Source organism: Oncorhynchus keta, chromosome 13, assembly GCF_023373465.1.
Source record: "Oncorhynchus keta strain PuntledgeMale-10-30-2019 chromosome 13, Oket_V2, whole genome shotgun sequence".
Taxonomy (NCBI): Eukaryota; Metazoa; Chordata; class Actinopteri; order Salmoniformes; family Salmonidae; genus Oncorhynchus; species Oncorhynchus keta.
Genome location: NC_068433.1, coordinates 46920002 through 46946264, shown reverse-complemented (window position 1 = coordinate 46946264; position 26263 = coordinate 46920002). Strand labels below are relative to the sequence as shown.

Genomic DNA, 26263 nt, shown 5'->3' with positions numbered 1-26263 from the left:
GCCTACCGGAGAACAGTGTCTTGTTCAGGGGCAGAATAGCAGATTTTACCTTGTCAGCTCATGGATTTGATCCAGCAACCTTTTGGTTACTGGCCCAACGCTCTAACCACTAGGTCACAACACTAGGCCTGTGCAACAAGGGGGCCGGACTCAATGCTGGAAATTCACCTAATTTCGCCGTTTACACATCAAAGTCAATGAGCAGCACCACAGAGATGTCCAACTTTTAGTCCAGTCTTTCAGGAAGATAATTAAATCAGTCCCCGATTAGAGAGGAACAATTTAAACATCCAGTGGAACTGGCTTCAAGGTCCCGAGTTTCGTTTGAGGGGCCTATGTGGCCCCTGGGCCACTAATTTACATTTTTATTGGGCCCACTTTTGATGGCAATGAATGGACATCTCATTCCAAACTCATTCCACCGAGGGCCGAGTGTCTGCAGGTTTGAGTTTTTTCCTTTCATTTAAGACCTAGACAACCAACCACTCAAGTACAAGGGTGATGCGAAGACATGCTGACACTCGCTCTTCCCTGTATAAATATAATCTGCAATATCCAGATATGGGGTATCCCTTTAAGAGAGTAGTGGCTACAGAGGAGTCTGGCTGCAGGGTAGACTTAAGTGTGTTTCTTGAATATTATTATTTAATTGGCTCCCTGGATCTCGTAGGCGTCTCTTTCTAGCAATGAACAATTTGGAGATCTTTCTCCCCAATAAGAAACCCCTACGAAACTCGGGAAGCCAATAAGATAATTCTGCACAAGGAACGCCTTTTTATCTAGGCTGCAATCAAACCCTCTGCAACAAGGGGGCTGGGCTCAATGCTGGGAATTCACGTCATTTCGCCGTTTACACATCCAAGTCAATGAGCAGCACCACGGAGATGTCCGCCTTTTAGTCCAGTCTTCCAGGAAGAGAATTAACCAACGCGTCGCCGAAATGTAGAGCACAGCACCAACAGAAAACAAAGAACTTTCACGCGTTTATGATGAACATGGTCATATAATGGATTGATAACAAACCTTAAACGTATTTATTACGTGGCCCGTAACCCTCCAAGTCAGGGAGTCGGGTGTGGGTGTTTTCTTTCTGGTTTATTTCAAAGAGGAGAACGGGAAAAGGAAAGTGGGAAGAGGAGAACTTCCTGAATTTAGCGAGACATGTCAGAATCCCCATCGCAGATCATAACCAAGGTATTTGTTGATTTTATAAAGCAGAATCAAGTTCTAGGACCCCGGGGTGAGATGCGCTTGACGCAGTCGTGTTGTTGACAACTGCATCGTATGTGTCTATAATCATCTGTTGCTGAGGGGAACGTTTCGCCGCTCTGTTGTAGACTATATCAGCGCATGGTAAGTCCATCCATGCTGTGCGCAAGTTTACCGACTTCGCAGCACACCTGAGATAAACGTTTTTCGTCACGACGTTCATTTTCATAGGCTATTGGTGCTTTCAAGAAAACTGGGAACTCGGGTGAAAAAACGAGGTCAAATCATGACGTCAGTGATCTTCAGGTCGGAGCTGTAGAAAGAAGCCCGCGTCTCCGACTTGGAATTCCGAGTTGGATGACCATTGAAACGATTTTTTTCCCAGTCGGAGCTCGTTTTTTTCCCGAGTTAACAGTTGTCCTGAACGCGCTAAAGTCGGAGATTTTCGAGTTCCCAGTTGTTTTGAACGCGCCATATGTCTTGTTTTAAAACCACCAGAAATGTTACTATCCTTATGGATCATATTAGCCTACAATTAATGTTACCGGTTGAAACTATTAATGGGAACATACATGTATCTGTCACTATTATATAGCATACACACAGGTAACTCATTTTCTATACAATACATTTTGTATATGTAAACCTGAAATATGTAGGCCTAAAATATGTAAAACAGTTCCAGTGCAAAAATGCATGCTGTTTATCATGTTATTACATTACAATAATGGTCTAAAGATGGATCTTCAAATTTTCAAGTGACAAGGAAACCATTTGGTATTGTTGGGATGCAGCCTAAACGAGTAGGCCTAAAGATATTTTGGAATGATAATGTTTTGCAGAGATAATGTAGGAAACTCAGTCTCTTGCTCCCTTCTTGGCCCTATCTGTACCTGCACCCCTTTTTGACCGTACACAACCTTGTCAAATCTGGGCTGTACAAATGCAAAATCTCTTAAAAGTAAGACTTGATATAGTGTGTTACTGTTGGCTATAGGCTACTGAAAACACAAAGTATTCTTGAAGAGTAGGGCGGTCTGCATAATAAAATGAGATTAAAAGCTCATTGCTACATATGCCACAGTGAGTTCCTAGTACAGTAAGCTAATAGGAACTAGCCATTTTAGATTGACTGGTTGGATGAATCACCAATCCATGTTATAAGATGTTGCTGTTGGCAAACAAGCCTATAAACATCATATTCAGCAGCACTGATTGGCCCATACATACTCACCTGTTAACTGTTGCTGTCTATAGAAGGTACAGAGTAGAAAGAGGCAAAATAATGATGTTAGAATATCGTTGTACACAACAGCACATGCATATATTGTCGTGTTGACGGGTTACATTTTGTATAAGTAAATGTGCACAAATATCAGTAAGTTCAACCTCCTGTTTAGTGACTGTCTGCATTGACCTTTTTATGAATAAAAAGATTGGCTATGTGTAGGTACCTTTATCCCGTAGATAAAGAATCTCTTTAAATGGTGTTATAGTTTCTCGGCGTGGTGATTCTCAGGCTGTTTGGATTTAAAGATGGTTTTCGGGGAGGTTTGTAACTAAGGCATGCTTTGTGTCTCTGTGTATCTATTCATAGCAGGAGAGGAGCTCATTCAGTCCTTCCTCCGCGAGCCCCCTGCCAAACTCCACTTCCTCCCCCGTCCATGCTCCCACAGCCAGGCCAGCCAGCCGAATGGAGGATGAGCCTGCCAGGCTGCCCGTGCACCTGCGTGAGTCACACACAAACATACACACACACACACACACACACACACACACACACACACACACACACACACACACACACACACACACACACACACACACACACACACACACACACACACACACAACTCATGACAGGCACACACAGAGAATGAATACATGACAGTCATAATCAACAAAACAAAAATGGTGTTTTCAGCCTGCATTTCCCTTATTCCATAAACATTTGTTTTGAGAGCTTTTGACCTCAGAAAATGGCAGATTGAAAGCCATGATTTACTTTAGCTACTTGCATGTCACGTCATGACGCCAACGGGCATCATTCTCCCCATGTGGACAGACAGACCTACTCATGTGTCCCTCCTCTGAGGTGCAGCAGACCCAGGGTCAAGGACCAACACAAGACGTCTTTCCTGGACCATAGCAGAGTCACTGTACTGGAACACTACACAGTAGAACACAGCAGGACAGTGACAGCCAACACAACTCAGTACACGGCAGTACAGCAGGGTTCAGTACAAAAACACCTCAGGGTACTAAAGGACAGCACACAACACAACATAGCTCAGTACAAGAGGATAGCGAACAGCACAGAATAATAGCCCAGTGTAATGGAGGAGTATAACATGTAAAGGTAGGAGAAGAGAGGAAGTAGGAGATGGGCTGGGCTGGGGAGAGTCTAGAATTAGGGAGAGAGAGTGAGGTATTACAGGATAGAATAGGACAGGGCGGACAAGAAGGAAAGTAGGGAGATGACTGTAAATTTGAGGTAAGGTGAAGAGAGGATTTGATTTGTATCGAGAGGGCAGATGCGTATATTGATTTACTTTGCTACTTTACATTATTCTGCACTGATGAGGAAGAGCGGCATGTAAGCATTTCACTGTATCATTTACACCCGCTGTATCCTGTGCACGTGACAAATAAACTTCGATTTGAGGTGTTTACTGATCTGACATGGTTGGAAAAGTGAGAGCATTGGTCGAAACCATGTTTTTTATTTTATTTTTTTACCTATTCTTAAGACCAGTAAAATCACCAAGGGCCTCAAAAAAGAGAGGAATCAAGAGGGACGAGGAGAAAAGGGAACATGACAACCGTGTGCTGTCTGGTGGAGCTGACGGCAGGTCTCAACCGGCCACTGCCTGACCCAATAAAACAACAGGCGGGGTTGGATCACGGCCAGGATATAGACTGGGTGTTTATAGAGTCGTAGAGTCACTGGGCCTGCTCTGTGTGAAAAACTATTCATATTTAACCAGGCACCTTTTAACATGTATGACTTTTAGGACTTGAGAGATTCATCTTTGTAGTTCTTCAGTGAGTTTGGATATAAATCTTCCCACTGGGCACAGCCGTCAATTAAACGTCTATTCCACGTTGGTTCAACGCAATTTCATTAAAACTATGTGGAAACCACGTTAATTATACCAGTATGTGCCAATGAGTTGTTGTGGGAACTTTTGAGGGTAATTGACCTAAATATTGGCGGTTTGTTGATGTGTGTTTGGCAAAGATATGGTGCAGTACTCATAAATTAGACCAGTATATTAACACACTTTGTGGTAATCTCAATATCTAAAAGAAATGACCTGTAGTGTCTATGCATGTGGACCATATAGAGGAAATTCCCCATTTCCACTTCCCCTTTTGTATTGTCATAGAAAAAGGAAGAACGTTTAACATGTCTGTTTTGGTCTGAGGTTGTCTGTTAGGGCCGTTTATCTGGGCGTGGTGAATGTGGTCTGCTGGACTGTGAGATTCGATTCAACTTTTTGTTTGAATCTTTTGATTATGCAAGATTTCCCTCTCTTCTACATGTCTTTAACTCTGTTGAATATATAAACTACCCTTCACCTACAGTACCCAAACTTCTTATTGGAACCTTCTTTGGCTCAAAGCCATCACTCTTCCTGACAATGATCTTTTAGACAACTTGTAACACGTTTGCTCCCCTTCCGAACACATCACACAGCTGGATCCAACTGGCACACATACTGCGAGAGACAAACCGTCCACATTCACATTCAAAGGCAATTTGTCCAGGGAGAAAGAAAGAATGAAAGGGGGGATTGCACTGTGGGCAGAAATCCGCCTTGTCTATTTCCTGAGGAGGAAGTGGATTAGATCAGGGTGAGAGTTGCAGCCTTCTCCCCACACTCAAAGAAGGCTTCTTTTCTTTTGAACCCTTTTAGCCAGGAGTGTTAGAAACCACCCCACTCTGAATGGGAGAGGTTTGCCTCTCCCTGTGTGAATGTTCTTGAAGTGGTGAAGTTAGTTACATTTCTCCATCACATTGGCGGATTTTCACGTTAATCCTCCCAATTTCCTTTCTGTTAGTTGTCTCATTGTTGAACTATAGAACATGCAAATGAAAAGAAAATAAGCTCAGCTGTAAAACACTATTAATTCTACTGTTTGGTTGCACTAGATGTCAGCACTTGAGTGAAGTGGATGACTTTTCAACTCACAATTCCATTCCATTAATCGTGTTTACTTAATTGTCTTGTGATGTGTCAGCCTCAAGGTCACCCACCGAGCAGACACTAAGAAGCGCAGCAGAGTCATTCAGGCTCACTGCAGTCAGGGATTCACGCTATTTACTGACGTCACAGCGAGTCGGGTGGGCACTGATGGGGATGTAACATTGAGACACCTGTGCAAAGGGACAAGTTCAAAGAATAGGGAGTGAGTGTCTATGGGAATGTGTATGGAGAGTACAGTTTACATTGAACATGGAAGCTTATTGAGCATGAGAAATCACTTGCTGGGTAACTGAGAATGAAGCCTCTTCTTGGAAACTTGGCTTGCTGCTGTTTTTCTTTGTAAACCTTTCTCAATAGATTGTGTTTGCTTTGCTCACAGCTGGGGTTCTACTGTGTGTGTGGCTGAGAGTGTGACTGTGTGTGAGAATGTCTTTGTGCACAGGCATGTTGGTGTGTGTGTGTGTGTCCGCATGTCACTCTGTGAGTAATTGTACAGTGTGCCTGCATATTCGTTTGTGGAGTCTTTCTGTATGTGTAAAGATGTTTGCGTGCATATCAATGGTGCAGTACATACAAAGGGTGTGTGTGTGTGTGTGTGTGTGTGTGTGTGACTATGTATACCCCAGTGCCTTTCAGAGGGGAAATTTCCTGCCCCTGGAAGCCGTTCTCATCCTCAGGAATTTCCTGAGTGGGCAGACTGCGCTTCCTGAATAAATGTTGTTTTTCCCCCCTTCGTTCCCTTTTCTCCCTCTGAAAGGGGAAACTGTTCTCACATGCCAACAGCCAAGTGGAGAGAAGCCCCTTCTCTTCCTGTATGAAACACTCCACATGCCATCATGGAAGGAAGGGGGTCATAGTTCCCCACCCCAAACCCGACAGGGAGCAAACTGAGCCCACCAGACAGACTGATGCTTAAAAGACATCGCTATGTTGAGGATGCTACCCATTCTCCCTTTTAAAGGGCGACTGCACTTCCTTTGGCTTTGTTTTGACGGTTGCTCAATGGAGACCATGACTGAAGCCAAACCAGAGTTGTCTTCGGGGTGTGGTTTGATGTGGGTGTGTTATGTTTGTATATAGACCCTTACCAGTACACGACACACTGACAGATGCACGGGGCTCTTGGCTGCAGTAAGAAAGCCATTGCCATCTGTGCCCATTCAACAGCCTAGATTTAGATTTTATTACTTCTAAACAAAATAACTTTTTGTGGTTCTCATACACTTACAATGACGTTTTGATTATAGCTTGAACAGTCGCTAAGATTATATTTGGTTGTGATCTTTGCAAAATAAGTATTTTGGATGCCGCATTTGTTAGCTAGAATGCTAACGCTCATTGACATAGTCTGTAGCAAAAGCTAGCCAAAGAGCCATTTTACTTGTTGAAGTGTTTAAAAAAAAAAAGTAAAATGCAGTTGATTTGTGATGATGACAAACAATCATATGAGCCTTAATCCAATTATAATCCAAAAGTAGTGTGAAATTCCATCAAAAGCAACATGTAAATATAGAGGCTTTTTTTGCTGGCGTTCTATAAGAACTCCCCAGTGTTCTTCCACCAACTTGTGTGTATCGCCCTCGTGAGGCAATGTTTGCAACACAGAAATGGGTCTATTGTACCTTGGCAGGTGTTTGTCCCTCCTGAGTCACTGTTGCAACAACAACCACTTCATCAAAATGTTAATTAATTTAGACGGTTTTGCAGAGGTCTTAGTCACGCAATTTTACATCTAGCATCTAGCTAAGGTGTTTGGTGCAGTAATTCTTAAGTAAAAACATTTGCATGAAAAACTAGTCTGTGCACTGCATACAGTCTATCGAGCCGGGAAAGTTTGACTCCGCGCTCAGGACTGATTTCTGAGAACAATATCTTTACAATATCATCTGCAAGCTGTCAAATTATTGTAAAGAAAGCACAAGCAACACACTGTTTATCAGTGTACAAAATCACTTGCTAACTCTGTGTTTGTCAATGAAGCTAGCAAGTGGAAGCTAGCAAGTGGAAGCTAGACTGCTTATCAAGTCAGTGGAGAGTTGTGTGCTTTGGTGCTGTTATTTTTTTAAAAATATATATTTTTTACTTTCTCAGTGTCTATTACCAGAATGTGAGTCTGCCTGGCAGTGTTTAATAGGGAATCGTGTTACAAAACAGGTCGCTGGGGGACACAAGGTGGGTTTCAGAATATTGAAAAGTGGTCTCTGATCTCAATACTCATTTTGCCGAAAAAAGTGGCTGACTTGAGTGATTGACACTATCAAACATCAGGAAATGGCCACTCCATAGAGGGCTTAGGGTCAAGGGTTATTTCAATGTAACATTGGCGAATCAGTCGTCTTATGTAAACAAGTCAAGAGGCGCTGTGTAATGGGCAGATCTGTTTCACTGTCTGGAGGTTCTGGCTGCTATGATTGGATAGAGCGCGTGCAGCTGATGGAGCGCAATCAGTACAGCTGCTTCTCTTGTGTTAGTAGCCATGATGATTGTAATCCATACCCAACCCCCCCAGTAAGTCGCAACAAACTATTTTACAGAACACTGTTTTGGATGAGACTGATTTTATGACCAAAATTATCGTATTTACACATTGTAGATATTTTTGACCCTAGAATTCATGTTTCAAACTCATATCGATGCCACATATAACCAACTTTGGTTTTAAACGGCCTAAGGGGCAGTTGACCTTTTTTAAATGAAGAGTCTACTGCAGATTTCATTAGCATAGATGACATGCTAATTTCCATGACATTGTGGTATAATACAGAATAGTTCTGGATTGAACAATGAGATCAAACTGAGAACATCTATTCACTTGAACATCTCTGAAACCTCTAGCTGGGCTGATGTATGTTCCTATTACATCTGTATAATTTTGTATGCAGCATTGTATGTATGCATGCATGTGTGTATACATACATGCATGCATACATACATACAGTTGAAGTTGGAAGTTTACATACACCTTAGCCAAATGCATTTAAACTCAGTTTTTCACAATTCCTGACATTTAATCTTCGTAACAATTCCCTGTCTGAGGTCAGTTAGGATCACCACTTTATTTTAAGAATGTGAAATGTCAGAATAATAGTAGAGTGATTTATTTCAGCTTTTATTTCTTTCATCGCATTCCCAGAAGTTTACATACTCAATTAGTATTTGGTAGCATTGCCTTTAAATTGTTTGACTTGAGTCAAATGTTTCGGGGAGCCTTCCACAAGCTTCCCACAATAAGTTGGGTGAATTTTGGCCCATTCCTCCTGACAGAGCTGGTGTAACTGAGTCAGGTTTGTAGGCCTCCTTGCTCGCACACGCTTTTTCAGTTCTGCCCACAAATTTTCTATAGGATTGAGGTCAGGGCTTTGTGATGGTCACTCCAATACCTTAGCTTTTTAACCTCTACAACAAAGTCAACGTTTTAAGTTCCTTGCTCAGAACATATGAAAGCTGGTGGTTCCTTTTTAACATGAGTTTTCAATATTCCCAGGTTAGAAGTTTAGGTTGTAGTTATTATAGGACTATTTCTCTCTATACCATTTGTATTTCATATACCTTTGACTATTGGATGTTCTAATAGGTACTTTAGTATTGCCAGTCTAATCTCGGGAGTTGATGAAGTCCTAAACAGCGCAATGCTTGAAGCACAGCGAAGAGCTGCTGGCAAATGCAGGAAAGTGCTGTTTGAATGAATGCTTATGAGCCTGCTGGTGCCTACCACTGTCAGACTGCTCTATCAAATCATAGATTTAATTATAATATAATAACACACAGAAATACGAGCCTTCGGTCATTAATATGGTCAAATCTGTAAACTATCATTTCGAAAACCAACCGTTTATTCTTTCAGTGAAATACGGAACCATTCCGTATTTTATCTAACGGGTGGCATCCCTAAGTCTAAATATTGCTGTTACATTGCACAACCTTCAATGTTATGTCATAATTCTGTACAATTCTGGTCAATTTAATTACGGTCTTTGTTAGGAAGAAATGGTCTTCACACAGTTCGCAACGATCCAGGCGGCCCAAACTGCTACATATACCCTGACTCTGCTTGCACAGAACACAAGAGAAGTGACAATTTCCCTAGTTAAAATAAATTCATGTTAGCGGGCAATATTAACTAAATATGCAGGTTTAAAATATATACTTGTGTATTGATTTTAAGAAAGGCATTGATGTTTATGGTTAGGTACACATTGATGTTTATGGTTAGGTACACATTGATGTTTATGGTTAGGTACACATTGATGTTTATGATTAGGTACACATTGATGTTTATGATTAGGTACATATTGATGTTTATGATTAGGTACACATTGATGTTCATGGTTAGGTACACATTGATGTTTATGATTAGGTACACATTGATGTTTATGATTAGGTATACATTGATGTTTATGGTTAGGTACACATTGATGTTTATGATTAGGTACACATTGATGTTTATGATTAGGTACACATTGATGTTTATGATTAGGTACACATTGGTGCAACGACTGTGCTTTTTTTTGCGAATGCGCTTGTTAAATCACCCGTTTGGCGAAGTAGGTTGTGATTCAATGATGCATTAATAGGCACCGCATTGATTATATGCAACGCAGGACAAGCTAGATAAACTAGTAATATCATCAACCATGTGTAGTTAACTAGTGATTATGTTAAGATTGTTTTTTTATAAGATAATTTTAATGCTAGCTAGCACCTTACCGTGGCTCCTTGCTGCACTGGCATAACAGATAGTCAGCCTGCCACGCAGTCTCCTCGTGGAGTGCAATGTAATCGGCCATGATCGGTGTCAAAAAATGCCGATTACCGATTGTTATGAAAACTTGAAAAATGCCCTAATTAATCAGCCATTCCGATGAATTGGTCGACGTCTACTTTGTTGTCCTTAAGCCATTTTGCCACAACTTTGGAAGTATGCTTGGGGTCATTGTCCATTTGGAAGACCCATTTGCAACCAAGCTTTAACTTCCTGACTGATGTCTTGAGATGTTGGTTGCTTCAATATATCCACATAATATTCCTACCTCATGATGTCATCTATTTTGTGAAGTGCACCAGTCCCTCCTGCAGCAAAGCACCTCCACAACATGATGCTGCCACCCCCGTGCTTCACGGTTGGGATGGTGTTCTTCGGCTTGCAAGCCTCCCCCTTCTTCCTCCAAACATAACGAGGGTCATTTACGGCCAAACAGTTCTATTTTTGTTTCATCAGACCAGAGGACATTTCTCAAAAGCACGATCTTTGTCCCCATGTGCAGTTGGAAACCGTAGTCTGGCTTTTTTTATGGCGGTTTTGGAGCAGTGGCTTCTTCATTGCTGAGTGGCCTTTCAGGTTATGTCGATATAGGACTCGTTTTACTGTGGATATAGATACCTTTGTACCCGTTTCCTCCAGCATCTTCACAAGGTCCTTTGCTGTTGTTCTGGGATTGATTTGCACTTTTCGCACCAAAGTACGTTAATCTCTAGGAGACAGAACGTGTCTCCTTCCTGAGCGGTATGACGGCTGCGTGGCCCCATGGTGTTTATACTTGCGTACTATTTGTACAGATGAATGTGGTACCTTCAGGCATTTGAAAATTGCTCCCAAGGATGAACCAGACTTGTGGAGGTCTACATTTTTTTTCTGAGGTCTTGGCTGATTTCTTTAGATTTTCCCATGATGTCAAGCAAAGAGGAACTGAGTTTGAAGGTAGGCCTTGAAATACATCCACATGTACACCTCCAATTGACTCAAATGATGTAAATTAGCCTATCAGAAGCTTCTAAAGCCATGACATTATTTTCTGGAATTTTCCAAGCTGTTGAAACACACAGTCAACTTGATGTATATAAACTTCTGACCCACTGGAATTGTGATACAGTGAAATAATCTGTCAGTAAACAATTGTTGGAAAAAATTACTTGTGTCATGCACAAAGTAGATGTCCTAACCGACTTGCCAAAACTATAGTTTGTTAACAAGACATTTGTGGAGTGGTTAAAAAACAAGTTTCAATGACTCCAACCTAAGTGTATGTAAACTTCTGACTTCAACTGTATGTGTGTGTGACCTTCAATCCTGTAAGCGTCTGTTAACGTGAAACATTGTATTTATTCTAATTTCTTGGTTGTTATTCTATGGCTCTAAGCTCACATTTGAGAACCAGTGTCCACAATAAGATTTTAAAAAGCAGTCAGTTGAAACATTCAAGGGCATAGCTGGCCCTGTTTGGTCTGTTTGAACAATAACCTCTATCTAGCACGTACATGTTCAGTGGTCTGTTTACCCAAAGAGAAGGAAAGCATGGTAGCTGGTAGGTGTGCATTTTAAGATTCACAAGTGTAGCTTATGAGGTACAGCATTAGTACAGTACTACTCGTTGCTGCATTTTCTAAAAGAGGGTTGGCCTTCTCTCATAAAAAAAAGCATAAATAGAATCAGTGAAGGCGGGAACCTATTGAAAACAAAATACAGTACATGAGCCAGCTTGCCCCCAATGTGCAACATACTATCAAACAGGTTGCGCAACTTCCTGCCCAATAACCGAGCGTTTGATTGGTCACCTGTTTTTACGCTTGTTTTGACTGGATGAAGTCCAATCTGGCTGCATTTGGAACACAGTTTCTGATGAGGTGAAGTATGTTGTTTGCATATTGACCTGGAGCGAGAGAAAGAGAGGAGGGTATGAAGTGAAGGACAGAAGCAGGGAGAGTGAGAGAAGAGAGGGTGTGAGTAGGGGAAATGTGTAAGGTGTCACCCTCCATGTCTGACTCACAAGGTCAAAAGGCCTCCCTTTTCCTCCGACTCTGCATGATGAAAAGCTATTTTCAATCAAGAATGAAAGAGCAATATCCGCCTCTCATTCAAGAGGTGAATGACTAGAGAGAGGAAACGTACTTGATGTTTTGACCAACGTCCTGAGCTGTCAAAAGCATTTGCAAACTTCTATAGCATTTACAGTACAACATGTACAAAACATATTTTGTTATTCATTCCAGGTAAAACTGTACACACACTACCGGTCAGACCTTTAGCGGTCTACACAATGGACCCATATTTCCCCTGAATGTTCTGTTTTGCCGAGAGAGGAGTAAAAGAGGTTGGGGGGTTGTGGAGGGTAACAACGAAACAAGATACCAGTGATCTCATCCGTTCCTCTCCTTCATTCATCCCATGCGCTTACGAGTTGCCCCGGCAACAGCGTGCATCACTGTGTGTGTGTGTGTGTGTGTGTGCGCGTGCGGGGGCCTGCAAATCCACAGAGTGAAAATTATGTGTCATCAGAGAGGATTAGTAGCCCATGGTTTAGTCAAGGGCCTTTCGGGTGGATTCGCCGGTTGTGTTCTGGAGTGTTTCATCCCATACACAAACACGCTGCACACCAGAAACCCGAGATGGTGTCCAACAAAGACACGGATGGTGAAACGAGAGCGGGGGCTGAAATTGATTTGGTCATGAACACTGAAACAATAAATCTGCAGGTTCTTACACAACTGAAATGTGAACAGGATTGGGCAAAAAGGGCAACTTCTCTGAGCCTGTGAGGGACAGAGTAAGATGTAGGGCTAATCAAAGAGGCACGGCCACTCTCTTTCCTCCTGCTCTTTTTCTGGCTGCCTCAGCTTGTCTCTCTGTGTGTGTGTGTGTGTCTGCTGACTCTTAATATCCGTTTCTCTTCCTGTTGGTCTTCTTTTTTCTACCACTTCTCCGTTATTGTTTCTGGTTCCCATCACTATCTCTCTCCTCCCCTCCCTGCTCTATCCTTTTTTCTCTCTCTGCTCTCTACTTTGCTGCTGACTGTTGATAAACCTCACAGCGTTGCTCCCTAACCTTACCGCAGGAAGTTTCCTGTGCTGAAACGGAGCCCATGCTGGATCGCTTCCTGCCCAAGTGCGTTGTGGGACACGTTTGTTTGGGCCTCCCTCCCCCACTCCTTCCTCCGCTGGGCCCTGTGCAGATGGCTTGGTCCGGCAGGCCGGATCTCAGAGGAGTTTTGGCAGTGTTGTGCCTTCCCTCTTTTGCTCTCTCTTTCCCCTCTCTCAATCCAGCCCGGGAGAGAACATACCACTGCAGTGACCTCACAACCAGGTCCTCCCTGCATGCTGTACGCATCACTAAGGTCACGTGATTAAGGGGTCACCCGTAGGCGACACAGCTGGTGGATGCTAAGCATATGGTAATTAGATCTGTTCTCTTGTTAGGTGCTACCGGTAACTTACTGATGGTGTTTGTTCTCACCATGGCAGTCAATGGCATTGTTCGGTTGTTCAATCTAAAATCTAGAGCTGCCATTAGAAAAATAAATCTAGTTGAAAGGATATGAAAACACATTTCATTGGGACATTCTAAAATCCCGACATACAATGGGCTGTAGTCTTCATGTTATTCTTGAACACCGGTATCCAACTGTTGTAAGATTTACACCTTTACTCATAACAGGACTCTTTACTTGTCATATGTGACCCATCGGGGGCCAATTGGCCCCTGATTGAAAATCCAGCTCAACCAGATGCATGGCCCCTGTGACAATCTGTAGTATTTTTCACAGACTGGTTCTGGCTTGACTGTTTGTGGAGACTATGTAAGTAGACCCTTTGTAGTGATGGAATGGGCCACATAAAACATTCCATTACACATCAGGTTCTTCACTGGCTATATAGTTATGTTCATCCGCTATATTCTAGATTAACTTCCCTTCACAAGTCTACCACAAGCCCTGCCAATGTCTCTTCTCTCTATCTGAATATGGAAGGGAAATGGGAAACTGGCAGTCTACGAGCCGTTTCTTTTTATATTGATTGTTCCCTGTATAAAACGTCCTTTGTTTGACGGGTGGGGGGGGAGCGATCGCTCTGAAACCGCGCACGGGTTCCGATTACTCCTGTGACAGTGACATTGCGCGCGCCGCTGGCCAAAGATAACAGCTGTCCCATTCCAAGAGGAAGTGTTTGAGGCCTGGTGATAAGTGAGACGTAGAAACTGCTGCCCTTTGTCTGGTGTACGCGTGATGGATGCTGCTCTGGTGGTTTGGTGTGTGTGTGTGTGAGGTGAAGCACAGCGATACTGTAAATCTGTTCACAGGTTAAAGGTTAGAGCCTAGTATGAATGTAAATATAGGCCACCCAGTACCCAATGAAGTCATCTAGATCAAGGCTCTCCAATGCTGTTCCTGGAGAGATACCCTCCTGCTACAGACAAAGAAACAGTTCCTGACAAACAACAATGACTTTTCTGTCAATGATTTATGTGCTAAACATCTAGTACTCTCAATTGCAATACGATGAGCAAGACTGGAAAAACAATACGACTTCACTCATATGCCGTATAAACCCATTGTAAGGCTTTCTAGCTGATATGAATTACATGCGGTTTACTTTCTAGACATCCACTGCTCTCTGATTCCCGCACTCACCCACACCATTGTTTTCTCTTTGAATACTATTGTATTGTCCATGTGTGGGTTGAACGAAAAATGTAAAGTTATTTAAAAAAAAACTTTTTATGTCAGTTTCCTAAATGAATGAATTGAATGTACCTCCAGGTTTGAATCAACCACATTGTTATTGTTTAGGTTACAAGGAACAAGTTTATAATTTTCCAAGTAATGGTGTCGGACACACATTTGTGGTGAGTGTTGATTCCTGGGCTGTTGCTCATTGCAGTCAGTCACTAATGCGTTTGGGCGATCCATCAGTGCAGATGTTTCGCTCTCGTAAGTTCCCACGGCAGTGAAATAAATATTTCAGAGCCTGCAGGGTGAAAAACGTCAGAGCTGTTTCCTTTGGTATTCCTCAGTGTGTCCTTGCCATTTATCCACTATGTGTTAGTGTATAAATACATGTGTATTAGACTAATCTACCTTTTAGACTGACTGAGAAAAGCCACAGGTTTTCCTTTGCAATCTACCAAGGTTAACTCAAAAGTACTGACAAACAAGAAGCAAATATGAAATGAACATACTGTATGTGAGTACGCCTGACTGAAGTTAACTCTTATTCGACACCTCCTCCACTCCTGCACTCTGCTTATCTCCCCTCATACCCTCCCCCCTTCTCTCCCCCCCTCTCCGCTAATCTTCGAATCAATCCCTCTTACTTTGATCTCCTTCCCTCATTTCCCTTTTTGCTGCCACCTCTGTCTCCTTCCTCCCTCTCTCCCTTTTCTCCTTCCTTTTACTTCCCCTGGTCTCCCTCCTTCCCAACACTTTCTTCTCATTTCTCCCCCCTCGCTCCCTCCACCCCCAGGCCTGCAGCCGGTGTTCTGGAGCAGGGAGGACGTGGGCCAATGGTTGCGCTGGGCCGAGAGGGAGTTTGCCCTGCGTCCCAACACCAGTGGCAGTTTCCAGATGAACGGCAAGGCCCTGCTCCTTCTCACCAAGGAGGACTTCCGCTACCGGTCGCCCCACTCCGGTACGCCCACCTCCCACGCCTCTGCCCTTATTAATTCAAACGGTTGCTATGTTATTAGAACACATTTTTTTCTAACAACATGCTCATGTTTAACAATAATGCATTTTGAAGGGGGAATGACTTTGGAGAAATGGCACACTGACCTAAGATAATGGCCATGTGTCAAGAGCATACAATGAGTGTCTTTTGATAGACCTTTAGCCTATATTTGTCAAATATGTTGATGGATCTGCTTAGCTGGAAGAAAGCAAGCGGAAGAGCAATATCAGGTGACTCAGCAGCTTCCTTAGTGGCGTTGCGGTCTGTCTTTGTTGTTGGGGGCAGGCAGTAGGAGACTGGTTGGGTAAACGGCCGATCAGGAAGTGCAAACCAAACTCAACCGTCACCTGCTAACACCAGGAATTTCCCCTGCAGTGCCGTGTTAAACAGCAGGGCCAGAAAGTGAGAACTGAAAGGGGTTTATGTGTGCAAGAGTGTGTGCCTGTGGCGTCTTCACTTCCTATATGAGAACTATTTCCTTGATGATCTGACGGGAAGCCTCGCAAATTGAAGTGAAAAAAACTCCCTCCATTCTATTGATTCTCTTTGAGGGAAATACTCTCTGAGCCCTTCATATACAGGTAGCAAGTTAAATCTTTCAGGGTGGCTTAATAATGCCATTTTTTTTACACATTGAGCATAAACCATGTTATGCTAATGCCATCTCTGTTGTAGAAGATACTACAGGCTTTTGTTCATATTGTCTTGACACAATCAACCGTGCCTTAGCACAGGAATCTTGGAGGTGCTACAAAGTGAGTCACATGGTTGGTTTACGACTAGACTTGCCATTAGGATTCTGTCACGTCCATGACCACCTCAAATAGGCTGCTTTGTAGGAGAACAGATGAGGTATGGAAGTTGCCAGGCAATAATATCAAGTCTTGAACTGCCTCTTGGCAGGCTGACTCATTAGCAACACTATGACTCTTGTCTTGGTCTGTTGGCCTCATTTACCATCTGTTTGGTCCAGACCATGTTTTTAAACTCCAGTAAAGATCTCTGGTCGGAGCCTGATCCTTGTGATGACATTGACTGACAGCTGCTGCCCTGTCTATGGGGTGCACCATTGGAGGGGCTCATACGCTAACATCTGACCTCTAACCACTGACCTGTGTATCCTGCAGGGGACGTCCTGTACGAGCTGCTGCAGCACATCCTGAAGCAGAGGAAGCCGCACGCCTCCTACCCCTCCGCCTACTTCCCCGGCAACTCCTTCCACCCTCTGCCAGAGGGAGCTCTCCAGCACCACAAACTGGAAGGTCAGTGATGTTCATTAGGGCACACTGTAGCAAAAGGCTTTGTAATGGCATATGTAAATCTGTGTTCAGACAAGTTCAGGTTATACATTACATTTCACTCTCCCTACTGAACACCAGCCTGATGATGTTCTTGAGATCACACTTACTGAAGTAAGCAGCATACCACCCTGCATACCACTGCTGGCTTGCTAAGCAGGGTCAGTCCTGGTCAGTCCCTGGATGGGAGACCAGATGCTGCTGGAAGTGGTGTTGGAGGGCCAGTAGGAGGCACTCTTTCCTCTGGTCTAAAAAATATCCCAATGCCCCAGGCCAGTGATTGGGGACAATGCCCTGTGTAGGGTGCCGTCTTTCAGATGGGACGTTAAACGGGTGTATTGACTCTCTGCGGTCATTAAAGATCCCATGGCACTTATCATAAGAGTGGCTAAATTCCCAATCTGGCCATCAAACCATCACGGTCACCTAATAATCCCCAGTTTACAATTGGCTCATTCATCCCCCCTCCTCTCCCCTGTAACTATTCCCCAGGTCGTTGCTGCAAATGAGAATGTGTTCTCAGTCAACTTACCTGGTAAAATCACAGATAAATAAATAAAAAGGAAGAATAGAGAGAGGTGATTACAGGAGAGCATTGAATGTGGGGGGGGTGCAGTGGCATTGAGTTCAATATCCTTAGGATGGCTGTTCATTATTGGAACATGATCTTAGAGAGCCAGTCCAATTGGAAAGCATTTCTCAGACCAATATGAAATCAACTTATTAGCCCATGGGGGGGAAAGACAACATTTGAGGCCCATTATGGAGTGGAATATTGAACGCATTACCATTGCGTCACTTTCCTGACAATATTATTTTGTTTATTCATCCAACTTTTCTGCCAGAAGGATTTCACAATTCTGTTCTTGCCTCGGGGAATTTGTCGTGAGTAATTTCCCCTGAAGAACCCAACTGATCTGACTTCTGTTTCACAGGAGTTACTCAACAATCTTATACAGTTGCTTCAATTCAAGTATTTAATTACACATGATCAGATAAAATCAGTTGGTCATGTAGCAATACAATTGCAAGAAAGCATCGCAAATATGCTTTAAGTGAATCTGACAAAAGTAACAAGTGGTGCAATGGTCTACTCTAGACTCTCTCTCGAGAGAGAGAGGTGTTTAAGTCTCTTTTTACTATCCACCTGAAAAGAGGAAGAACTTCACCTTCTTTGTGCTACACTTTGGACTCCTTTCACTGGAATGGTTAGAATGAAATGGGAGAAGAGTGGAGAGGTGTTGACATTGAAACCTGCTCCACAAGGAAATGCTTCTATTTAAACAACCTTTGGTCTAGGAGTTGATTATCTACAGTTCCTCATCTCTACATGTTTTATAGGGGAAGTGATTGGGTTAGATGATTCAGATGCTCAGGACTTCCTTGTTGTTCGGTATGCCAGTTTTGGTATGCAGAAGCAAAGATATTTCTTTCTTGCTTAGAGGCAAAGCATACTAGCTATTCACATGTTAACACTAAGTAAATGTGTACTCAACATGTTGTAATATTCTACCCAGTAGAGGGCAGTCCAAACCAATCACTAATAATCCACCACCCACATACATTGAGACATGATGAAGTTTGTAAATGTGTGTAGTGACATCTACTGGACATCATGTAAATATGTTGGAAACATATCCTAGGGGCTGCAGGTAGCCTAGCGGTTAGAGCGTTGGGCCAGTAACCGAAAGGGTGCTGGATCGAATCCCCGAGCTGACAAGGTAAAAATCTGTCATTCTGCCCCTGAGCAAGGTAGTTAACCCACAGTTCCCAAAGCACCGTGGATGTCGATTTGGGGGGTTAGGTTAAATGCGGAAGACACATTTTAGTTGAAGGCATTCAGTTGTACAACTGACTAGGTATCCTCCTTTCCCCTTTATGCAGAAACGGTACGGCGAACACCACGTGGTACAGAGCCCCAACCCCAGCACCCACCCACCATTGAGCTCCGACACCGCTCCCGCTCGCCTCCCCGCCTCTCCCCCCTGGACCCCAACTACCCACGTCCTGGTGCCGAGGACCACCTCCAGACGTCCTCCCAGCTGCCCGACAGCAACCACCACCTGCCCGAGGACTTGTACACTCTGTCGGTGTCCCCTGCTGCCCCTAACGGCCGCTGTGCCACGCCCCGCGAAGCCCCCTGCCCAGGCAGCCCCGGGTGCCAGGACGCTGCCCCCCCCCGTGTCATCCAGCTCATGCCCAGCGCCATCATGCACCCCCTGCTGCTTAGCCCAGGGAGAGGAGGTGTCGCTGGAGACTTCAGGCACGGTCGTGGTGGGCCACCACTTCAGGCCCCCCATGAAAATGGGCGTGAGGGGAAGGGCCACATCCAGCTGGCACTGGCCCACCACCAGCAGCACGCTCTACATCAGCAGGAGGAGGCGCTCTACAGGAACCACCACGTCATTGTGCCCGTCTCACCACCAGAGGAACAGGCAATGCCCATTGGACGGATAGCAGGTAACTAACGCTCCTGAAGGTTAATCTTAGAGGGTGGTGTTCACGGCTTCAACCAACTCTGGAGGAAGTGTGGCTAAAGTTGAAGTTAACAGGTACTGTCTGAAATGTGTCACCTCTGACGTGTTTGTGTTCCCAGACTGCAGGCTGCTGTGGGACTACGTCTACCAGCTCCTCTCAGACAGCCGGTACGAGAACTACATCCGCTGGGAGGACACAGAGACCAAAGTCTTCCGCATCATGGACCCCAACGGCCTGGCTCGCCTGTGGGGGAACCACAAGGTAACGAACTACACCCCACAGTGTTTGATTGGAAAAGGCATTTTCCCGCAGTGCTGGTTTTCTTAAAGTTCTGTGTTAACATTCTATCTTGTTCTATTGGTTGTAACAGAACAGGACCAATATGACGTACGAGAAGATGTCACGAGCACTGAGACACTACTACAAACTGAACATTATCAGGAAAGAGCCAGGACAGAGACTCTTATTCAGGTATGGTAGGGTTTAGTTAAAACCCAATATTTATTTGAAGTAATAAAAACAAAATGTATATACACTTGTCCAGTTTGAGTTAACTAATGATTAAACTAATGATTAACCACTGTGTATGTGTGGTTCAGGTTCATGAAAACCCCAGATGAGATTATGAGTGGACAAACTGACAGGCTGGAGCACATAGAGTCGGACACAGACGATCAAATCTACATCAAAGAGGAATGCTGAGGCCTCTGGGAAATGGAGTCCACTAAAAGTGATGAACTACTACAGCCGCTGATGCCTTTCAGAAAGCTGCTCGAACAATCGTTTCAAACCAAGAGCGCCCGGACATTCACTCTATCCAAAACTCAGAGGAACTTGATGGTGACGTCTCTCTGCCTTTTAAAACATTAGAAGATTTTCTTTCCAGACAAATCTTATCAGTTGTTTTCTGTCTTAATGCAAGGAGTTCAAAGGACCTGGTGAAAAGTATATCTCATAAGACATTCCTTTTCCCTGAACTGCCACAGCAAATCAAATCATTTCATGCTTGTCATGTCATACATTGTTGATTTTTCTTCCCCATGTGTGCATTAAGTATAAGAAAATGTTGCAATTTGTGCAACTAATGGGAGGGGGTGTGTAGCTGGAACGTTTTCACCACAGAATAAATCTTTTTGATCAATTTGTATGGCTGATCTCTTAAAAATGCATCTGACCTTATTGCTTGACGCCTAAGTCTAGCAATCATTCCTGAAACGATTGAATGAAGTGATATGTAGGCTAAATGTTTGGTGATTTTTATTTTTTTAAACATTTCTTTTTTTTTTTACTGCCAACGTGAAGTTTGGAACTTATTCTGAAACAATCCACATGGTGGCAATGCTGCACCACTTCTGACTGTAAAACCAACATAGTTCACTGCACTGTAGTCCAAGTCCAGCTCTGCTGAAGTTCACAAGGAATCAAAGGTCCAGTGCAGCCATTTTTATCTCAATATCAAATCGTTTTCTAACAATTGTGATTTTGTTTAAAATTATAATGGTCAAAATTACTTCTTGGCAAAGAGCAATTTCTCATTCACAATTTCACAGTATTATTCCAACCTCCATAGTGTGGAAATATATATATATATATATATATATATATACAAACAAGACAATCACGTTTTTGCCTGCACTGGGCCTTTTTAAGAGGTTCATTTAATTAAGTCGGTGCGATATCCAAACACACCTGTTCCCACGTGACAATTAAAAGGTATACAATATATCTATTTGTGCAAAATTGTCCCCTAAGGCTCACATCTGCCAAAGTTAAATTAAATCTCGCACGTTAATAGACCAATGCAAATATTACTCCTAGGCTATGATGTCATGTCTCCTACAACGTTCAAAAATCATATTTAACGACATGATGCCGTTCAATGTCATGAATCGAAATTCCCATTGATCTTATTTGCGTAAAACTGGGCAAAGACATTTTTGTGTAGTCCCTTAATGTGATTGACCAATGTAGGCTTATTAGTGTGTTTACGCCAGTGGCGATTGATGGTGTTAGTGGCCTTGTGTGCCACTATGATGGGTTATTCCAGAGTCTGTGATGAGCGCTGCGGTCGGTAGGTGTCTGTATGATAATAAGTTAGTGCGCACGGCGTGCATGCAGTCAGTCTCTGATGGAACTCAGTGGAATACAGACTGGTGCCGCAACTGAGGCAGAAGTCGGGACAATTTCACTTCAATTTTGAGTTTATTACTCAATTTTATATGAGATTTTATTTTCTCTCACTTCAAGGGTGATCACACTCGGTTAAGACTGAGAAACAATAATGACAGTGTATTCACACGTTGGACAATACATAGTCTGACTCTTATCAGAAAGCATAAGAGGAAGAGAAAGCACTGAATAATTTTCTGTGCTCTATCAATCTACAGTCAAGCATTTGTTCCAAGAAAACGAGCAGTGTTGCGTTTGTGTGCGCGTGGATTTAATTTTCGGATATCTATCACTGTGTCAAGCAATATTGGACCAGTCCTACACACATCTAGGCTGTGCTGATGTCGCCCGCGGACAGACGCACCGCTGGATTGTAGCAGTGCCGATGGATTAAAGGGCAACCTTAAAACATTTGGAGGGCGCGAAGGTAGCGGGCAGCAGGTATGAAAATCATGATTTTAGCATACTTGGTCAATTTTGTGCGCCCTTTAAACCATTGTGGTTCAAGTCCCTCTGGAGCTTTTCTGTAGTGTCTGGCTTGACCTTTCATTAAGAGTCAATGAGGCATCCTAGCTAGTGGCACTTTTTTTCTTTAGTGTGCGCAGTCAATCATTTATTTTTTTATTGCGTGCTACAAGATAATTCGTCTACAAGGAGCTCACCTTCTGGGCACATGCCATTTCAACATCTAGTTTTGATTTACAGTTGATTCAGTTGTCAACTAACTTGAATTTAATGTGAAATAAACAATGTCACCATGTCATTGGATTTAGGTTAAAAATTGGGTGAAAAAAAGAGGACCTTTCCTTAGGATTTGCAAAAAGTAATTGACTCAGTTTTCCACCTTGATTCAACGTCATCACATTTGTTATTGTTGAAATGATGTGGAAACAACGTTGATTCAACCACTTTTTTTCCCCCCAGTGGGCAATCTCAAGAAGTTCTTAACTTGAATCTCATCAATATCCAATCAGGTCTGAAATAATTAGCGCGATAATGACTGGGTTCGTTTTAGTCTTGATGTTGATCATACTAGCTCACAGCACGAGTTTAATTGCCAGTCAATCGCCCTCATCTCGAGAAAGTGCACCTCGAGTGATGTGTGGACCAGCATTTATTAGGCTATGCTAACAGCATCCGCTCATTATTTATTTTCTCGAGATCAAAAGTTTAACCACTGAAATTTCTGCCATCATTGTAACTATTTAGATTATAATTACAAATTAGACATCCCTTAATCCTTATGTCCCCTAAATATGGTTCAACTGTCAAATTAGTTGTCTATTTGGTCTTGGGGACGTTAATAAGGGAAAACCATATATGGTGATTCTCCATCCACTCATTTTATGCACAGACATCCATTGGTCTGCCGACAGTGCAACCATTGTTTATTCAGTGGGCTGCCATACAAGTCAGAGTTGCTGCTTCAACATTGGTCCACTGTCGAGGTCCAATACTAAATAGGCTTGTAAATTCACAGGCTAAAAGCATCAGAAGGGCAAGTGTGTCCTCTGGATAGTCATGCAACCTAATGACTAGCTGTTCAACCCAAGACAGTATACCAGAACAAAAGCATAGGGGATTTATGTAGGCCAACTGAAATCTATGATAGCATTTAAAAACAACAGGGATGCAAAACTACAAACATGCTCTCTCACTGTGGAGAAGCCAAATGTGTTTTTGTCTGATCAAAACCTGGCTTTTCAATCAAATAGGTTGTCTGTCTCTTTCTATTTTTATGTGTGCCTGCACCTTACACCCCTCCATGCCAATTCAGAGGCACGAGGTGTTCTTGCATCACCACCAGCAGCGTAAAGATTTACTGAGAGGCTTGATATGAAATAGACTGCAAAATGTGGTCTCATCCTACTGGCAGCCATGGCAAGCTAATGACAGCCTTGATACATACCATGATACACTATAAATTCTATCAAGTAAATGTGGAGTCTGAAGAGCATTGTGGTGTTCAGGTATGACGTTATCATAAATCTCAGTCAGTAGAATATCTAAGCTGTTTGTCAGGCTGCTACTTCTTAAAATATCCCATATTTGTATCTCTCCTGCTCATCTCGTCTCACACTGACATTGTTAATCAGATGACATGAGCATTTGTCACCAGTGACAATTATATTACACCTCAGGGAGAAGGGATATGGATTTCAAAGACAGGAAGAATTTGCACTCGCAGGAGGACGAACACGCACGTTAGTGAACACGCACACACAGGTGCATGCATAGTAGTTAATCAACATCAATAACATCTACTGATAACTGCCTCAACTCCCTCAGACAGACAATTGATGGGCACATCCCTGGCTCTTATCAGACTGGCTACACTGTGAGGGGACATATCACAGAGGAATGCCCTCTCCAGCTGGGTGACCTGGTGCCAACTGTCTGCAGCTGTCTGGCCAGAGCCAGATGATGATTCTCCAATGTCACATCCCTGGTGTGTACTGTGCCCTTTCCCATTCAGGGCATTACCATTGATCCATCCATCTATGAATTTGAGAGTGGTTACATTTCCCTCAGCTCATTCCTTTATTTTATCAAATAAAGTGGCAGGGGTTAGGCTGTTGAAATGGCAGATTAGGCCTTTACATGAGCAAAATGTCTTATTGGTGAACCCTACATTGACCTGCTGCTATATTAACCCATAAACCATTGTGGTTCAAGTCCCTCTGGAGCTTTTCTGTAGTGTTTGGCTTGACCTTTCAGTAAGAGTCAATGAGCCATCCGAGTTCAGGTGTTCCCAAAGTGGAGTCTGAGGAGATACTGCAGGGGGTCTATTGCAAGACCTCAATATATGTCTATATATTTTTTTTAAATACCCTTTTATGAATATTTCTAGCAAGAACCATTTAATGAATTGTGTACGAGATGCGTGGAAAAAGTTGGGGGTACAATACAATGTCATATTATTCATCCACAATTTCTGTTCTTAACCTTTCAGATGCCCAACATGGGCATGGGAGGCTCACGGGGATATTTGTATCCACAGTACTCCATCATTTCCATTTTTTTCTACTCAATTCTTCTTGTATTCCCCCAAAATGTTGTTTTGAACATAATGCAGTGTAATTTAAGCTTTAAAAATGCAGCTCTTGTCACGACTCCCGTGGGTTGAAGAAGGAGACCAAGGAGCAGCGTGGTAGGCGTTCATATTTATTAAACTGAACACCGCAACAAAATAACAAAGTAGAAACATTAAAGTGCACAGTTCTGTCAGGCAGCTAAACAGAAAATAACTACCCACAAAACACAGGTGGGGAAAAGGCTGCCTAAGTATGATTCCCAATCAGACACAACGATAGACAGCTGTCCCTGATTGAGAACCATACCTGGCCAAAACGTAGAAATAAAGAGACTAGAATGCCCACCCTAGTCACACCCTGGCCTAACCAAAATAGAGAATAAAAGCCTCTCTATGGCCAGGGCGTGACAGCTCTTTTACTCTGCCCTATGGCAAAATGTGTAGAATTGCAAGAAATTAGCTTTAAAACTGCAAAATGTTCTCTCTGATTCCAGAGAATGTAAAATGTTCTTTCTCAGGGTCCGAGACTTGATTAGTCTGGCCATGCACTGCAGAAGTCTTTAGATGCACTATTGTAAAGTGGCTGTTCCACTGGATGTCATAAGGTGAATGCACCAATTTGTAAGTCGCTCTGGATAAGAGCGTCTGCTAAATGACTTAAATGTAAAATGTAATGTAAAGTCATAGTAAAACTGCTTGTATGCTATTTTAGTCACACTAAATAGGAGTTGTGTTCTGGTATTCTGAGAGGGTCCCTGATATATTTGCTATCACAAAAGGTGTCCCGGATGCAAAACAAGATTGGGAACCTTTCTCCTAGTTCACTGACAGCAACCTTTTGACACTGTGCTGATGTTTAGTTTTGGTGGTTCAGCTGACATTTCTGAGCTGTAAAACTCATTCCACGGTCACAGATTGATAAGGGTCACGGGTACATGACCTATAATCCTAATGGTGATTCTATAAAATCAATACATTTTGGATTTAATCTAGTAGACAATTTCTCTAATCAGGCCTAGATTACATGGTTAGAATATCCTTCAGAAGGACACACAGACAAACTAAATAGATGTAGCCTATGACCTTAAGTACTTTTGTCACAACTTTTAATATCATTGTGACATATCTGTGGTGTCACTTGAAAGACATTGTAATGTGATACATTTTATATTACTCCGCAAAGAGAGAACCTATACTGTAGCTCTCGACTGTTCTGGGCTCCATTTTCTTTGTGATCAAAACAAAAGACTTCAGAGGCCAAGCTCTCGCTCCTTTCTCCAGAAACTATAGAAATGTATGAAAAAAATTGGTCGTTGATTGGCACCCGCTGTGCCTGCGTTTGATGTAAGTCGGAAGCGAGGGGTTTTTCCCCCTCTTTCTCTGCCTGCCCCATTCTTTTTGATCAGCCTTTTCCAATTGGAGTTTAA

The 26263-nt window shown here is 42.9% G+C and overlaps 2 protein-coding genes across 5 annotated transcripts in view; both read left to right on the top strand.

Annotated features, from left to right (window-relative positions):
* The first annotated feature begins 810 nt into the window (after nucleotides 1–810).
* Nucleotides 811–20774, top strand: LOC118392452 (transcription factor ETV6-like). 4 transcript variants are annotated; one of them, XM_035784457.2, is made up of 8 exons: nucleotides 811–1194; nucleotides 2810–2939; nucleotides 15654–15818; nucleotides 16985–17119; nucleotides 19040–19615; nucleotides 19752–19894; nucleotides 20004–20104; nucleotides 20233–20774. In XM_035784457.2, exons 1-8 carry the CDS (start codon nucleotides 1162–1164, stop codon nucleotides 20333–20335), a joined length of 1386 nt encoding a protein of 461 aa, XP_035640350.1. In that variant the 5' UTR covers nucleotides 811–1161; the 3' UTR covers nucleotides 20336–20774. The 4 variants fall into 4 exon arrangements, with proteins under 4 accessions (XP_035640350.1, XP_035640349.1, XP_035640351.1 ...); XM_035784456.2 differs by having other exon boundaries at nucleotides 2807–2939; XM_035784458.2 differs by lacking the exon at nucleotides 811–1194 and adding an exon at nucleotides 1201–1353 and having other exon boundaries at nucleotides 2807–2939.
* A 962-nt stretch (nucleotides 20775–21736) lies between these two features.
* The window catches only part of LOC118392451 (chemokine-like protein TAFA-2), a 66481-nt gene continuing 61954 nt past the window's right edge, over nucleotides 21737–26263 (top strand). Inside the window, exon 1 of the mRNA XM_052460338.1 lies at nucleotides 21737–22243. The gene's annotated coding sequence lies outside the window, so the exon portion shown is untranslated. The remainder of the gene's footprint in view (nucleotides 22244–26263) is intronic.

Coding starts and splice junctions, on each gene's coding strand:
- LOC118392452 (XM_035784456.2), top strand. CDS start 1,162: ATGTCAGAATCCCCATCGCAGATCATAACCAAG. Junction 2,940..15,653: donor CAGGCTGCCCGTGCACCTGC/GTGAGTCACACA, acceptor CTCCACCCCCAG/GCCTGCAGCCGGTGTTCTGG. Junction 17,120..19,039: donor CCAGCACCACAAACTGGAAG/GTCAGTGATGTT, acceptor CCCTTTATGCAG/AAACGGTACGGCGAACACCA.